This window comes from Neodiprion virginianus, chromosome 1, assembly GCF_021901495.1.
Source record: "Neodiprion virginianus isolate iyNeoVirg1 chromosome 1, iyNeoVirg1.1, whole genome shotgun sequence".
Lineage (NCBI taxonomy): Eukaryota > Metazoa > Arthropoda > Insecta > Hymenoptera > Diprionidae > Neodiprion > Neodiprion virginianus.
Window position 1 is genome coordinate 4,532,531 of NC_060877.1, and position 15,605 is coordinate 4,548,135.

A 15,605-nucleotide genomic window follows, 5' to 3' on the forward strand; every position below is an offset into this window, starting at 1 on the left:
CTCACCAACGTTGCCGAGAAATGGAAAAATTACTCGGAAGTCTCTGCTTAAATCTGTAAAAAACAAAACAGAACACTTGAATTAATTTAACAAATTGGCTTTTCAGGTTGCAAATTAATTATTACTGTTGTCTAGTTTCATATCCATTGCACGTTATGCAAGAACAAAAGTTCGGTTTTATATGTACCACCTTGAATTATCAATCAATAATTAAAATAAGTATAGTTACCTCGACTCTGGGCTGCTCCACACTTCTACATGTAGTAGTTCTTGTAGCATCTCAGGTTGATTGGCGACGCGACGCACTTTTCACATAATTCATATCTTCACTAATCTCTTTTAATCCAAAAATCCGCACCGCAATAACACTCGATTCTACACTCACGTTTTGTGCTGTGGCTGTCTGTTTAAACCGACTGAATAAACTTGCTAACAATGCAACTGCGCATTTGCCGAAAATCAGCAAAAAAAAAAAATAATATTGACACTCGACGCACAGAGACAAAAATAGACATCACTGAAATCGGAAGTTACACAAAACAATGAAAACTCGGGACACGAAATTCACCTTCAACTTTCGCAGAATCTTTTTATTTCAGTAACTCAGTTTTCCTTCAGGCTACACGCTGCTTCTCGTGTAATATTCATATAGGTATGAGTATGGTGGAAATACTCTGATCGAACAACGTGACACAACCTGCACAACGCGGTCTGAATGGTGAACTGATGCTGAGAGCACGTGATTCCACTCCGGTTGCTCGTAAACGACTGACGCCGCACGACGCTCGGAAGAGATTTAAGTCTGTTTTCTGAAAGACGGAAGATGATAATCCCCCGCCCCTCATCGCTCTTCCCACGGAGTGGGAGTAGCTGCACGCGCCTGCCTAGGTTATCTTCCCCTCTCGTGGCCCCAACTCGATGGGTAGAGCGACAGAGAGAGCGGGAGAATTATTATCTTCTGTTCTTTAGAGAACCGTTTCGAATCCGTTCACGGGACGTTAAGCCGTTGCTCATGCTCTATTTTATATATTATCTCTATGGTCTCACGGCCGGGTGAAAACACCACGTAAGCTACGCGCAACGCGATCAAATGTTTATAGCATTGCCGTAACCTGCGACGTCAGGAGAAGTATGAATCTCCGACCACTTAATTAAGGATATCTCTTGAATGGGATTTTCTCAACTTTTCATTTAGTATCCTACAGGCTAATGCCCTCAAGCCCTTCTGCATCCTTACTCAACGGCATGTATGTATGCACATACATACGTACGAGATACATGAACCAGATAATGCGTACGTAATATATGTAGTACCTGTAAGATGGCATTAGTAGATTGTATCTGGTTCATATAAGCGCGTTACTGAGATGCAGGCAGTGGTCGAGCATCCGAATTATGCTCGCAAACTTGAAGGATGTAAATCATAATTTTCCCCGATTTTTTGCGATGTTAAATGTTTTGACTCGCCAATTATCATTTTTGTTTCTTCGAAAAAGTAGATTTTCCTTTTCTTAGAAGGCTCTATAGAAGTAGAGTTTTCTGTATATTTCGAATCCGGTACACATCTACCAGCGTGTACGGCGATTTCGTTGCTTTTTTGTTTTCGGTTTGTTGACATAATACAATTTAAAATGACGCTTTATCAATTATTTATTTCATTATTAACCACACATTGTTCACTGATTTTCTTTCTCCATTTTATAGATGAATTATAAAACAAATTTACTCGCAGAAGTAATTACCGTCTTTGACGAAATGTAGTTGCAGGTTAAGCATGCTCCTGCTTTCACTCAATCTCATTATTTTCCGTATTGCTTACTAATCAATTTTGTTCGTTATTTTTCCTATTGTAGACTTTTCGCTGTAAAAATGTTATTCACATTGTATAAATTTTTTCCTAAATCGCGGGTCATTGTTAACCACATTTGTAATCATGGGCGGATTCTGATTGACATTATATGATTTTCAAGAAAGCTGATTTTTTCAAAAGGTATACGTGATTGAAATTCTGCAATGGACAAAGAGGACGACGTTTTTACACGCGAGTTTGAACTGGAAAGTCGAAACGTTACGTTGACATTGTATCAAAAAGAAGTTGGCGACGTTAGTTGTGTCGTGTGGGATGCTTCGTTAGTTTTGGCAAAATATCTTGACGTATTATGCAGTGAAAACAGACTAGGAAAAAATTGGCTTGCTGGTAAGAAAGTACTTGAATTAGGCGCGGGTCTTGGCTGCGTTGGAATGACCGCTGCATGTCTTGGGTATGACATTGTTACATTCGTATATTATGATCTGATGATTAAAAACAAGACTTTGCTGCTTTGTTTTGTGATATATTAGTTATAATGATTCCAGGGCTGAAGTTGTTCTCACAGACCTTGCCAATGTACTGCCAGCGCTGAATAAGAATATTGAAATGAACAAAGATCTGTGGAAACAGTCTGGTGGATCTGCTCGAGCTGAAGAACTTGATTGGAGTAAACATGCTGAAATAGATTTTAAGCCTGAAATCATCTTACTGGCAGATTGCGTGTATTACACAGAGGTAAAGACATATCAACAGCTGAAAATAACGTATGTTTGTTTTCAAAACGACAATGGATACCTATAAATTCAATGCTCGCATTGTATCATTGCCCTGAGATTGAGTGTTCAAATTCTACACACCGTACTGTTTGTGGTGTACCTTATCATTGTATGATTTTGTTGAATTGTGTTGATATGTTTTCAACATTTCAGTCAATAGAACCACTTCTTGATACGCTAGAGAGACTATGTGGAGCTAGAAATGACACGTACGCATTACTCTCACAGGAAGAGAGAGACACACCAAATCAGAAACCAGTTTGGAGCCAATTTGTTGAAGCGATTAAGAAGAGGTTTAAAATTACTCCAGTAATGTTGTCAGAACAACACCCCACCTACTCTAGTCATGACATACGTGTGCTTAAACTGACGCTACCGTCAAAGGACAAAAAAGAAACTCAGTAATCAAGTAAAGGTAGCTGATGTCAATATGAGAATTACAGGTGGTAATTTTCTGTTTCATGCAAAGAAATCTCTATGATTTTTTATTTTTTTTAATGCGACTTAGCGGGCATAAATTTTATGGTATGATGAAATATGCACAAATATAATGAATTGGAACGGATAGGGAAATAATAAACTCTCTAATAATTGGAGAAAGGAAATAAACATTAATTTATTTCTCACATGTGTTCGTAAATTGAATGCTTGGTAATGAAAAATCACCACATAGAAGTCATGGTAATTCACTCGGATTTATGGATATTTTCAACATAAAGTAACTATCTCAAACTTATAATAATGTAATGTACATATCTATTTCAGAGCTTTGGATTATTAACATATTTGTATGACTGCATATTGACGTGGTTTGTGGCTAAAATCTCCAAGATTCATAGAATCTGATTGTGTTGTCTCAAAAGTTTCATAACATGATTGGTTACCTATGTGGTGTTTCAAGGATAATGGTCATACTTTTGAAATATCTTTAAATCTCAGGAATATTTTTTACAAGTTACATATGGCTCTAGTTACTCTTCGGTGTTGGTTAAAAAATTTGAATATTTCTCCAATTCTAGATGGTTCACATCTGAACTTAGGGAATTCAATCTCACCAACAGTGTAAAACATAATCGCTTATGCCTGAATGGGAAAAGAACATTTATTTTATAAAATAGAAATTGATTTGTCACAGAGATTAACATATGAGTTAAGATCAGTATGAATGAAAAGCTTGTCTTCCACGAAGCTATTGCGTTAAGGGTTAACAAAAATATTTCGTGAAGTCGATCAGATATCTGAATACGCTATTAGGAACAGTCTGAAACTAAATCTAGAGAAATTTTCAGTATCCCATGTGTGATAGTGAGGTATGTGTGCAGAGCTGTAAAGGTAAAAAAAATATCTAGATTATTTTGAAATTTAATTTTCTATTACTTTTGTGATAGTGTTTACACAAAGTTTATTGGGTGTTGTTGCAACATGTACTCAAGTATTCATAACAATTGTACATTTTCTAATTTCAAACAAATAAATGACAAATATTATTTTTATACGAAAAAGTCTGTTTGTTGATAAAAATGAACTAGCTTTATATAAGCCTCAAAAATTTAACCTAAATTGAAGCATGAAAATATTGATTTTCTGCATCAGCCCCCTTTTTGTTGATGAAAATTTAGTTATGTATCTTGCAAGTATGTACATAAGTTACATACCTATAAGTACACTATACATATAACTTCATCCCTGTATTATAACCCATTTCCGATATTTTTTTATTTTCTATATCAAGAAGTGGTTTCTAACCCTCACTCGTGTAATCAAGTATGGAGCGTATAGGACAGCGTGTTCAACATGTGGTCATATCGTGGGTGGAAATAAGGTTACATAAAATAACCGACGTGACGTTCATTGATACAAAGTTGCATGTTGAAATTTAAATGTGTTAATTACGCAGTTAAAAGGAGAACCTGCAATCGCTGTTGCCACCGTTGTCGGGAGCACCACGAGTTATCTCAAACTATGGTCAGATTGACAACTTACGTTTAACAGCACCACCACGATTAACGATTTGCAGCTAAAATCGGCTCACATTTCATAACCCCAAGATGCTTTAGCAATATGACTACGTATTTCAATTACAGTTAGACGAAATATAATCTGCGCGCTTTGTCCAATAAAGAATGAAGATTTGTAAAACGAAGCATAGAACACTGATCCACTTGATATATTTGGAATGGACTATAATACTATCTTGTCGAAATTCAAACTTCAACCAACGGTCTGCTTGGCAAAAGTTTTTAAAAGTTTACTTTCAGTGATTTCATTGATAATATTTACTGAAGTGGCCAATTTAGTGAATGTGAAAAGATATGTTTTCGTAGAAACTCTGTCAGGGTTACTGAATAAAACTATGGCTCTGTGGAACAAGATATCCTCAGGATTTGATACTGAAGATGAAACTGTCAATTTTGGAGTCAGCCGAACCGTGGCAGAGAGCTTTGATTCTGTTTACGAAACAACTACCCTTGCCACTATCGAAGCCGACAGCGAGGTTCTCGATTCATTATTTATCTATACATGCGTTTAATAAAATATGAATTTTCTTTGCAAACTTTTATGTAACAATTATTCTATTTGTTCAGGTCCTCGAGAACCCAAAGGTTATTGCATCTATACAGAACTCTACACTATGCGTAGTGGTAGATAAGTCGATTACTGTATTTAATAGTACTACAAGCCAAGGAATGAGAGTGTGTATTGGGTTTGATACTATAATAACATCTTTTTGTCTCTCGAAGGACTTGTCCTTTTTGTTCGTCACTTCAACTGACGGAACTCTGTATTGTTTGAATCTGGAAGCTGATGGGCGATTGGTTTTCTTCAGGTAAATATGTTAGTTTCAAGAATTATTGAACGCCATCCTCTTTGTTTTTTTTTATTACCATAGCTATTCACGGAGAGACATCAAAAGATATGACGACGCGCGTACATCCACAGAGTTTTTTTAAGCACGTGTATGCATTATTTTAAACTATACACAGCATCAAATTTAATAAGCTCATTAATTTCGTCAGGCATGTTATTCAGGATCACCACAAGCCAGATGAAGTTATATTGAACATTTTCTTGGAAGACAGTTTCAACGATGTCCCAGATTTATTACTCGTTACTTCAAAAGGACACATTTACAGGTATTAATTAATACATTATGTCCACTAATTTATCTTATAGTTGTTAGTGATCTTCATATTTTCATACAAACTTTTCTGAAGAGAGAGTGATTTGCTTGGTATAATAATTATCTAGTATACACATATTTATTTCCAGATTATCAGGATTCACTGAGGAAGTTATGGATTCCGTGCTTGATGTGGATGATGTTGCACAGCTTGAAGAACTTACACTGACCGTTCAGTGTTCTCCATTGTTCAGAGAAAACAATCCTCAAGAAGTAATGCAATGTGTTGTTAGATTTGGGTAGTTAATTTTTTCGAATGCAAAATGTCACTATTGATAGTTAAATTTATTTTAAATTTCAGGTCATATTTAGCAAAATTGGTGCTTTGGATGAAAAACAATCTATAGTTATGATTCGTAACAATCTGTTATCCATTTGGCCAAGCGGGCGTTCTTGTTCATTGAATGCTTTACCCTACAAATATGTCAAAGTACAATGTTTTAAACATACTAGGTGAGATGAAATTTTTAAAACTACCTCATAAGTATGGATACACAAGATCTACGGTTTTTGTTAAATATTCTCCGATTTTCAGTGCGGTTCAAAAATCGCAATTTTTCATCTTTCTCTTTTTTAACTTCAGATTATTACTATGTCTACGTACAGACGGAGCTATAAATGTTGTTTGTTCTTCAACGCTTCTTGCAAAAAAAGTTTGGGATGGACGTGCTTCAGACATAGAAATTATGGAAGACCAGCCCGATTGCCCGATTCGAATTCTTATTCTCTTAGTGGCAAAATCAGGTAGTGCAACTACATTTATGCAGCTTGTTTCGTTTCCTGGTACGTACTGCATGAAAAATATTTTATTATGAGATATTAAATTTATCGTTAGTCTAAAATTGTACTCTATTTAAAATACCTTCAGGTTTTGAAGTTAAATTCAATCTTGAAGTTCCAACAATGACCTATTTGGTCAGCTTGGATACCAGTTCTATGGATGAAATAGTATTTTTAGAAGGAGCCAGCAAGACTTCACCAGTTATCGACACCATTAAAGTAAAAGTAGTGGAAGATAAATTGCCGGAATTTCGAATGCAGAGATTATTGAAGCGTGGCCAATATCATGAGGCTGAAAGTTTTGCCAAGAGGTTTCACCTGAGTTTGAATGCAATTCACTGTGCTAGGGCCACTGTACTTTCACAGCAGTTATATTCTGTCACAGACTACAGTGAGAGGACAAACGTATTGAATGCATTGTTCAATACTCTTGATAAAATTGAAAACGTTGAAGATATTTTTAAATATTGTTACAACACCATCACTTCTGACATTGAACATGCCAAGCAGCTGGTCTCGTATGCACAACATCGTTTGATGAAAGATGCAGCAGAGGTAATGCATACTCATATGTATGAAGGAATTACATTTGTTTTATGGCAGATTGTTTTGAACCATTGTACGAATGGATTATTTTTTAGAAAAAAAGTGATGTTCTGATAGCCACATACCTGTTTACCCTGAACAGTACCTTACTCAGAATTGAAACTTATGAAATGATTCATCAAACTAGGGAAAATACTGTGACGTATAACGAGGATATTGGCAGTTGGGCCCAGTTTTTTAAAGCAGATTTATGTAATATGTGTAAAAGTTATCTCATGAATGTAAGTTTTTACAAAAAATACCTTCATTCATTACTTCATGTGCTTTTACACTACGTGTTTAGCTTAATAACTTCAATGAGATTAAAAATACAATAAAATATTAACTTTTTCCAGAGTGAATTGAAAGTTGCAGCTCTGATATGGGTACGACATTGCTCCACTTTAGCGGAATTTATGACCACAGAAGTCGTTAGAGACATGTTGGAGATTATTCCAGATAGACTGGTCCAGCATGACTTATGGCCATGGCTGCTTCACTTTGTGCCTTCCGTTCTATCCGTTTTTCCCGATGGTTTGTCAGAAATAGTTACATGGGGAAACAAACGGGCGAAATTATTTGAAAAATATGATCCAAACAACTGGCCAAGGAATGGACTCAATTTCTGCAAAAGCTTTATAAAGCTGCTTAATCTTGATGAATCTCAATCATTTTCACTTTTACATCAACAATACACGACTGAACATTCACCATTACAACATCTAACTGATATTATTCAAGCCTTGACCGATTTGATGGAACTCAAAAAGAATCACAGGTTTATATATATGCATAATACAATGTTATTAATATTATTTTGTAGTTGTACCACTAATGATCTTTATATCAGCAGCATAATTTGAAACCACTAAAACAATAATTGTTTGATGCATTCATTTTAGATTGATTGTAGAAATCAAAGCATATATGGGAGAGCCCATAGAAGTAGCACATTTGCTGTTAAGCAAAGTATATCCCCAAGAAGTTGGTCATTTTGTCGAAAGCTTTCTACATCAATACATGCTTAATCATTCGTTAAAGAATGATTATGTATTGATACTCTATATTCAGGTGTGTGTTGTATTTTGCACGTGAAAATAGGACGTGTGATTATTATATTATTACATCTTATCATATCTTATCATATTTCAATTTATAATGTAGAAAACACTGAAATCCACAAAGGAATGGTGGTATTGGCAAGAAGCCCCATGGGAACAAAAGATAGCTAGTGTTGTTGCTTGTATACACAATGTAGAGGTAAACCATTCATAAAACTGTTAGTGATTCTGATAGAATTAAATCTATATACATATAGATAGGAAATTATTGTACTTTTATAGACCCGATTGCAACAAGTTGTGGATATATTGAAGAAAGCGTCTGTACCATGGAGTCCTACAATATTGGCGTTAGTTGATGCTAGCAGCTCCATTAAGCATTCCTTGGTTTCTACTATAAGAAATGAACGAAATTCAGTTGCGTTAAAAGTGATATTGAAGAAATATGGCTATCAACACATAGGTGTCACAGATGTAAGTATAAAATCTTTCTGTCTTGTTTCATCGAACTGGAATTCTGGTTATTATACGACTTGGAATTTGTTCCCAATTTCAGATATTGCCCCAATATATGGTAAAACAAAACCGTGATGGATGGCTTGAAGATTTGTATGAAGTGACAAAAAATAATCATTCGTTCAAGACTAGAGCTTTTTCCTTCTGCGTCAATTTCTTTCTGAACAAAGGGTATGCTTGAAACTTTGTATGCTCATAATTCGAACATTGGTTTCTTGAAAATGATTTAAGTAATTTTTTACTTATTTTGTTAAAAAATTTTAGTGATCTGATGCAAATGATGTATGTACTGAATAATCTGCCTTGTGATGATGCAGCATATTGTTGCAACCAAGTTATAAATTACATAAGCATTTGTCTAAGATTCCAGGTAATTTGTTTTAACAATTTCGTATAATCTCACTACGATTGTTTTTCTTTGTACGCGAATTCCATAAGGAGTCCCCAAATTATGGGCAACATTATTTATCTATTTGTCTGTAATGATTTCAGCTTTAGTAATTAAAATATTATAACTTTCAAATCTTTGCCAATTTTTTTTAGGAAATGAACAATAGTGCCGATTATTATGCAGAAGTAATATCCTCAGTCCAAGACAAGTTGAGAAATATTCCAATATCCACACTAAATTTTGATAGATTCATGCGTGAGGATATCTTGATCACTGCATCTGAATTAAAATCTATATGTCTTCTGCGTAAAGAATTTGGATTGGTTGTAACCTTAACAGAATATCAGACTGATCGTGAAATTATTCTAAAAAACTATCTCGAACAGTTGTGCAATGGTAAGCATTTTGACTTGATCTAGGTATACATCCTTGTGCATGTTCAGTAATTAATTTTGTGCTCCCATAATTAGATAATAAAACATTATCTGGATGGACCATGTATAAGAGAGCTGGGAGGATAGCGGATCTTTTACGATTGCCACGAATTTCAGCGATATGTTTGTTACTTGAGATTAGCCGCAATATAGAAGTACTCAAGTTTTATATCGAGTAAGCAGAATAGTTGCAATAGTGCAAAGTATCATGTTACTAATATATTTGTAAAACGTGTCAAACAGATTTTCTTGAAAACATTAATGTTGTTTATCAGAGCAGTGAAAGAGGTTGGTTCCTTCCCAGCTAACGAATGTCATTACGTGAAGAAATTATGCCAAATTTTTATATTTGATTTGAAAATCGAAGAGTTGGGAATAATACACCATCTGAAACACATGTCCACATCCGCTTTAGACAATTGTACAATTGGTTTGTATATAGTTATTTGCTTGTCTGTTACTTTCTAACAGTCTCTGACTATTCACATTCCAACTATTTTATTGTACTTCAGGAGAACTGTCAGGGATTTTACTATCAACGGTCTGGAGTAATATGAGTTCCAACTTAACTAGCAATCTATACATTGATGGAACAGAAATGAGAAATGAAGTAGCTGATAAACTGAAGTGGAGATTATACAAAATCTATACAGACTCTGCAATGTGTTCTAACGAAATGATTTTACCGTTCTTCGTGGAAGCGTTTCAACTTTATTCATCCTGTATGTATAATTCAAAATATTATACTACCCAATATTTAATCATATTTCATTGATCATTTCGAGTTGTGTAAGAACACATTTCCGACTGACGGAGGATTGTCAAAATTTTTTACATTAATACTATTCACGCAAACTGTGTATCCTGAATATGATTATTATATCATCTGACACTTCAACTTTACATTGATATAAGAAGGAAACGTCTATTTTCAGATAAATGGCAGTATACAGGCCCCATTGTTATGGTTGAGGTGTGTATCTGAGGTATATTTCAACAGTCAAGAAAAAAATAAAAATTTACTCAACATTAGACATGCTTTCACTAGGTTAAACAACACGATTCATTGAGACAAAAATTATGAGTAATGAATTTTAATATTTCAGACAGATTGCTCAGATAGACTCATTAGTCTAGTAAACAAAGTAAAAGCTATCCCGAAGGAACGTTACAACCTCTTTTTACTTCAGATTTTAAATACTTTAATATCCCATTGCTCTTCCATAACCACTGTAAAAGAAGAAATTGTTGTTGCTATTAAACCAGTTCGAGACAACTGCTTGCGAACATTACTGCACAGAATAATCAGTGCTCGTACATTGGATCTGCAGTCGGGCTTGTCTTGTCTTTACATGTTTTCCGAGCAAGAGTCTCTCAAATGGCTAACATCAGCTTGCAAAACGTAAGTGAATCATTTTGGGAATGCTTGTTTGAGCACTGAACAGCAGTCAATTTTAGTATCATTAAAACTTGTTCTCATACTTACCAGATACCAAACAGATTATTCACGACTACGTGCAGTAGCAGATCTTGGTTATGAATATTGTCGCTTGTCAAAAAATGACGTGCATATAAATTACTTCACACACTTTCGTGTGCGTCATTATTGGGAACGAAAACTACATGATTATGGTATTCATCATAAAGGTAAAAATGTCTTGTCTCTTGATAATGTACTTTCATTATTTAATTTGATCCGGTTAAATTTAGAAGGATAATTTTTGCGTACAGAAATATTTACCAGTGATACAAAGGGCAAGCAATATATTTTGGAACGACTTATGCGCTCTGAGATACCGGGATTTGTCAATTTACTCAAGGAGTTCTGCGCTGATTTTGAATTCGACTTTGATGAATGTTACATCTTGTATCTTGATGTGTTGTTGAAGCACTGGAATCCTAAAGTAAAAGTGGTAGAATCGAACGGCGAAAACGGTGAGCAAAAGTCCCTCGGTAGGGAAGTTGCATGAATTTTTCTTTTAATTTCAGATTTTAGTAGTTTGGGAAATGATAATTTCGTCATTTGTTTTCTTTTTTCGTTTGAAACAAAGTCAAAGAAAATAATCGGCTGGTTGAAAAAGGTACTGTGTCTTAGCATGAGGTCACTTATGCTAAATTGTATCTACAACTGAAGGGTGGCACGGCAAAACGGTGTAAGTGCTAAAATATGAAATATACGTGTTTTTTCCTTGAAAAACTGTTTAAAATCCATATACGCGTCCTTGCAAAACGATATGGCTGACAAAAATTTATTCGCGAAGTTATAAAAAGAAAGAGATTGCACGACTGAAAAGTACTTTTTGATTCCAGTTATAAATTGATCAATCAAATTTTGGGACAGTTTTTTTTACTCTCCTGAAAAATATAATGACGGCACTTACACTATTTTGCCGTGCAATCCTTCAACTGCAAACTGCTTCACTTTATGCATGTATGAAAAGCAAAAATTTTTTCCATGAAACTTCCCCATTGAAATTGTCGATTTATACTTTAATATTTTTTACTGCAGAATATATGTTCATTATTTCGTATATAATATATAATACTTTAGAATTAAAAATCAACGAGGATGACATTACTACGCTTCAAAAGAACTGCAAGCAAGTTGCTGCTATGATAGAAGACAAATTGGCCATGAAGAATCATCTTGCAACTTTATGGCCGAAGGTTTGTTTAGAGAATCGTTATTTGCTATTTATGTATAAATTAACTTTCAAATAATTCCAAAATGAAAAATAAACCATTAAAAATTCATTAACGTTTTATTGCAGATTAATTTTTATCACTATGAAGTGTTTCTTTTAATCATGGAATTACTTGGGGACAATAACGAACAGCTATTAAATCACCTTTGTTTTTTACAAAACTATTTTCGATATGGGTGAGTTATGTTTTTTACAAAAAAAGAATATATCGTACGTAATAGAATGAATATAATAATCGCGGAAATCAACGTATTTCCTTAATATTTATATTCCAGCCTCCCAACACAGATAGAATGTGAAGAATGGGCCCAGCTGTGCTCAGAGAATAATTCTCTGCCAACAATAGCAAAATGGAGATTTCCTTTCCTGCCAAAAATTGACCAGTGGAAATTAATAAGTAATTTCGACAATTGCAAGATTAAATTTACCCTATCCAAGTATATGCTATACTGAGTGGAAATTAATTACCCAAATTATTGAAATTTCAGCACCAGAATTGAATTTATCGACTTACAAAAAATGGCTAGAAGTAGCCACAGTATTGAACTTGCAAGTTTATGTAATTTGTTCAGTGGCTATAAAAGGAAGTGTATCACAAGTCTGGGGCTTGAAAGATGAGTCAAAAACAAGAAATTCCAGTGAATGGGTGGTCCATTTAAAGAATCCTGCTCTGCTCGAAGATATTAAAAAGTGTATTCGACATATGGAAGATCAGCATGCTCTTTATTATGGCATGGCTGCTCTTTACTATGTCATTAATCATACCCCACCAGGGGCAGATCAAGCAGCAGCTGCCCAAGAGTGTTATGCTCATGCTCAGAAGTGGGCTCAAGCATCAGCACAGTCCGACGAAGCAATGATAGAGGTGAGCAGAGCTAAATTTATCTGAATATTTTAACAGTGACCAATTTTTTGGTATTAATAGTACACAAAAACCATTTTTTTCCACAGAAAATCAAATTTAAATATCTACAACTTACCGCTAAACACATTTTATATACACATGGATTAGGTAGTAGCGATTATCTGCAACTGGTCCTTTCTCCAGAGCGACTTGTTCGTAGGCTATACATGGATCAAAATATAGTACTAAGATGTCGGGGAGCTACTGAGAACAGACCTGATGTTAATTCTGCTGTGAATGCACTTGGAAAACTTTTTTCCCTCAACATCATACAACTTCGATTAGAATTACTTGAGGAATGGTTACAACCTAGCGACAGTGGTTCGAAATTGGATGACAGCATCACTTATAACATTGCTGCTATAACGTCTCAAACTGAAGACAATATCGTCAATGACGATAATCTGCTGAGGTACATTGTAGTCAAACAAAAATGAAAGTGTTTTTAAAAAAATTGAAAAATTATTGGATACACTTGATTTTTGCTGAAATAATATTTGTTGCACAGGGCATGCTATCTGCTTGAATGGGGAGATAAAGTGATGTCTGCAAATTACTTGATCAACATTGGGTTTGATATGACAAACGATGCTTCCTTTAGACCCGGAATTCAATTCCGAGCTCTAAGTGTACTCTTGTCCATTACTGATTCGGCAACAGTACAAGACCTCACTAAACGAGACTTGCGAAGTATCAAGTAATTCAATTATTTAATATATCTAATATATCAGTGTTGCCTTTCTAAATATACATTGTCACAAATCCATTCCATTATACATGCTGATCACACAATGTTTGTACTAATTTTCAGACTGTACATGAAATCACTGCAATATATAAGTAAATTGGAAAGACTAGGACTTACATTCAGTATGCATGGATTTGAAAGTTCTCCAAAACTGGAACTGGTGCAAATGTTGTTTAGAAGTCATGCACATTTACCAGAGGCACTCGTTCTCATTTTGCAAATGTGCTTGGATTTTGGAATAAAAGATTATACTTTGTGGGATGGGGCATTAAGTGCTATGGCAAAAATGTGTATGGTATGTATAACATATTCATCTAATTATACCTACTCGTTATCATCTGTTTATTTCCTCATGTAAATTACTTCTTTGCAACTCTGTTAAATTTCATCTGCAAATCTGCTAAATTATTGTATTTTTCTTTGCAGATCAGAGAACTAGAAAAAATTTTGCCAAAACTATCAACTGTAAGCTACACGATAGGCTGTAAGGGCTATACTAAGGCTTGGGAAGTAATAATTTGGGAACCATTCAGGAAAACAGATACTGTTCTTTCTTCAAAGCAGTTCGACGAATGTGTGACATCAATTTGTCTCTTGCACTCGTGTCCTGTAGCAAACAAATTAAATCTTGAGCCGATCATAAAAGTTTGTTTTGAGACAAATCATCCTGAACTTGCTGCTGCAATTTTACCATTTCTGAATAAGAATGATGTGGATTTCGTTGTAAAGGTAAGAGAATGACAGTAGGGGCCATTCAACAAATATTTTCGTTATTTTCTAAACGATTTTAGATCCTTCCCTCTCATGTAACAATAGCCCCGAAAATAAGTCACAGATCTCGACTCCCCTCTGTCTTTTGGGTCTATTGATTCATAATTCGATCTGTTGGTAAGATTGTTTATAATAAAACATATTCGAGGTATTAAAAATGTAAATTTTGAATCATGGAAAGGATTTTGTTGCTAGGCAGTGAAAAGATAGGCACCCCTTGATTTCTTTCTCTAGGGATCTCTGGTGCCAAAACACGAATTCTATAGACAAAAACCAAACGACACACTTTTCAGCCCCCCCCCCCCAAATAGAACGTATTTGTTGAATGGCTTCATATTCAATTGTTAGAATTTGATATTAGTATATGGAATATGATAAGTATATGAATTGCAGGGAAAATTTGGTAAAAATTCTTAATATTCCGGTGCATATTTACTAAGCTGTATTCTTATAAAATAACCACCATTATGTTATTTTAATTTTACTCTGAAAGGTGCAGTTTGATTGTGAAATTGTTATGGCTAACTGTCATATTTCACTTTTCAGACAATAAGCTCATCCTGTGATGTGTTTAAAGTTATAGACGACCTCCGTGCTCTTCTAGAAAAGGGAATTCTCACGGTTTCACATGTAAGTGACCCTACCTCTAACATAAAATTATTTTGTAACGATAAATCTTTTTATTTGTCCCTAAAATATATCATTTAGTTATGAGACTAAAGTATATTTCTGAAGGATTAAAATTTTGAATCTAGCGTATAGACTTTTTTAATTTTAATGTTCGTGATTTCCAGTCGGTGCGTATATTGGAAAAATTGGTACAATCGGACGTGACGAAAAATGAGTGAACCTACAATGTTAATAACATGTGAATATGAATGTAATGTGACATAGATCAGAAAATTATAATTATATTTTTTTATGTAACTTGAATAAATTGTAC

General features: G+C 34.5%; 2 protein-coding genes and 1 long non-coding RNA gene across 6 annotated transcripts; 2 read left to right on the forward strand and 1 right to left on the reverse strand.

The window, feature by feature from the left end:
* Positions 1-1,053: 1,053 nt before the first annotated feature.
* LOC124308128 (protein N-lysine methyltransferase METTL21D-like) lies at positions 1,054-3,677 on the forward strand. 4 transcript variants are annotated; one of them, XM_046770528.1, is made up of 4 exons: positions 1,054-1,294; positions 1,991-2,261; positions 2,356-2,545; positions 2,740-3,677. In XM_046770528.1, exons 2-4 carry the CDS (start codon positions 2,014-2,016, stop codon positions 2,989-2,991), a joined length of 690 nt encoding a protein of 229 aa, XP_046626484.1. In that variant the 5' UTR covers positions 1,054-1,294; positions 1,991-2,013; the 3' UTR covers positions 2,992-3,677. The 4 variants fall into 4 exon arrangements, with proteins under 4 accessions (XP_046626484.1, XP_046626493.1, XP_046626475.1 ...); XM_046770537.1 differs by lacking the exon at positions 1,054-1,294 and adding an exon at positions 1,354-1,575; XM_046770519.1 differs by lacking the exon at positions 1,054-1,294 and adding an exon at positions 1,355-1,606.
* On the reverse strand, positions 3,528-4,533 carry LOC124308171 (uncharacterized). The gene is made up of 2 exons (XR_006908934.1): positions 4,242-4,533; positions 3,528-3,910 (listed from the first exon to the last, which is right to left on the reverse strand). It is a non-coding gene; the product is annotated as an uncharacterized LOC124308171 (long non-coding RNA).
* On the forward strand, positions 4,528-15,605 carry LOC124308087 (kinetochore-associated protein 1). Its single transcript, XM_046770440.1, has 32 exons — positions 4,528-5,080; positions 5,172-5,413; positions 5,604-5,720; positions 5,857-5,980; positions 6,069-6,220; positions 6,351-6,550; positions 6,636-7,102; positions 7,189-7,374; positions 7,489-7,910; positions 8,035-8,203; positions 8,297-8,392; positions 8,476-8,667; positions 8,750-8,880; positions 8,974-9,079; positions 9,253-9,496; positions 9,571-9,709; positions 9,810-9,964; positions 10,047-10,256; positions 10,470-10,507; positions 10,641-10,936; positions 11,024-11,181; positions 11,266-11,469; positions 12,086-12,201; positions 12,306-12,415; positions 12,515-12,636; positions 12,728-13,104; positions 13,191-13,555; positions 13,652-13,840; positions 13,955-14,186; positions 14,318-14,620; positions 15,209-15,292; positions 15,457-15,605. The coding sequence occupies exons 1-32, from the start codon at positions 4,763-4,765 to the stop codon at positions 15,508-15,510; spliced, it is 6,318 nt and encodes a 2,105-aa protein (XP_046626396.1). The 5' UTR covers positions 4,528-4,762; the 3' UTR covers positions 15,511-15,605.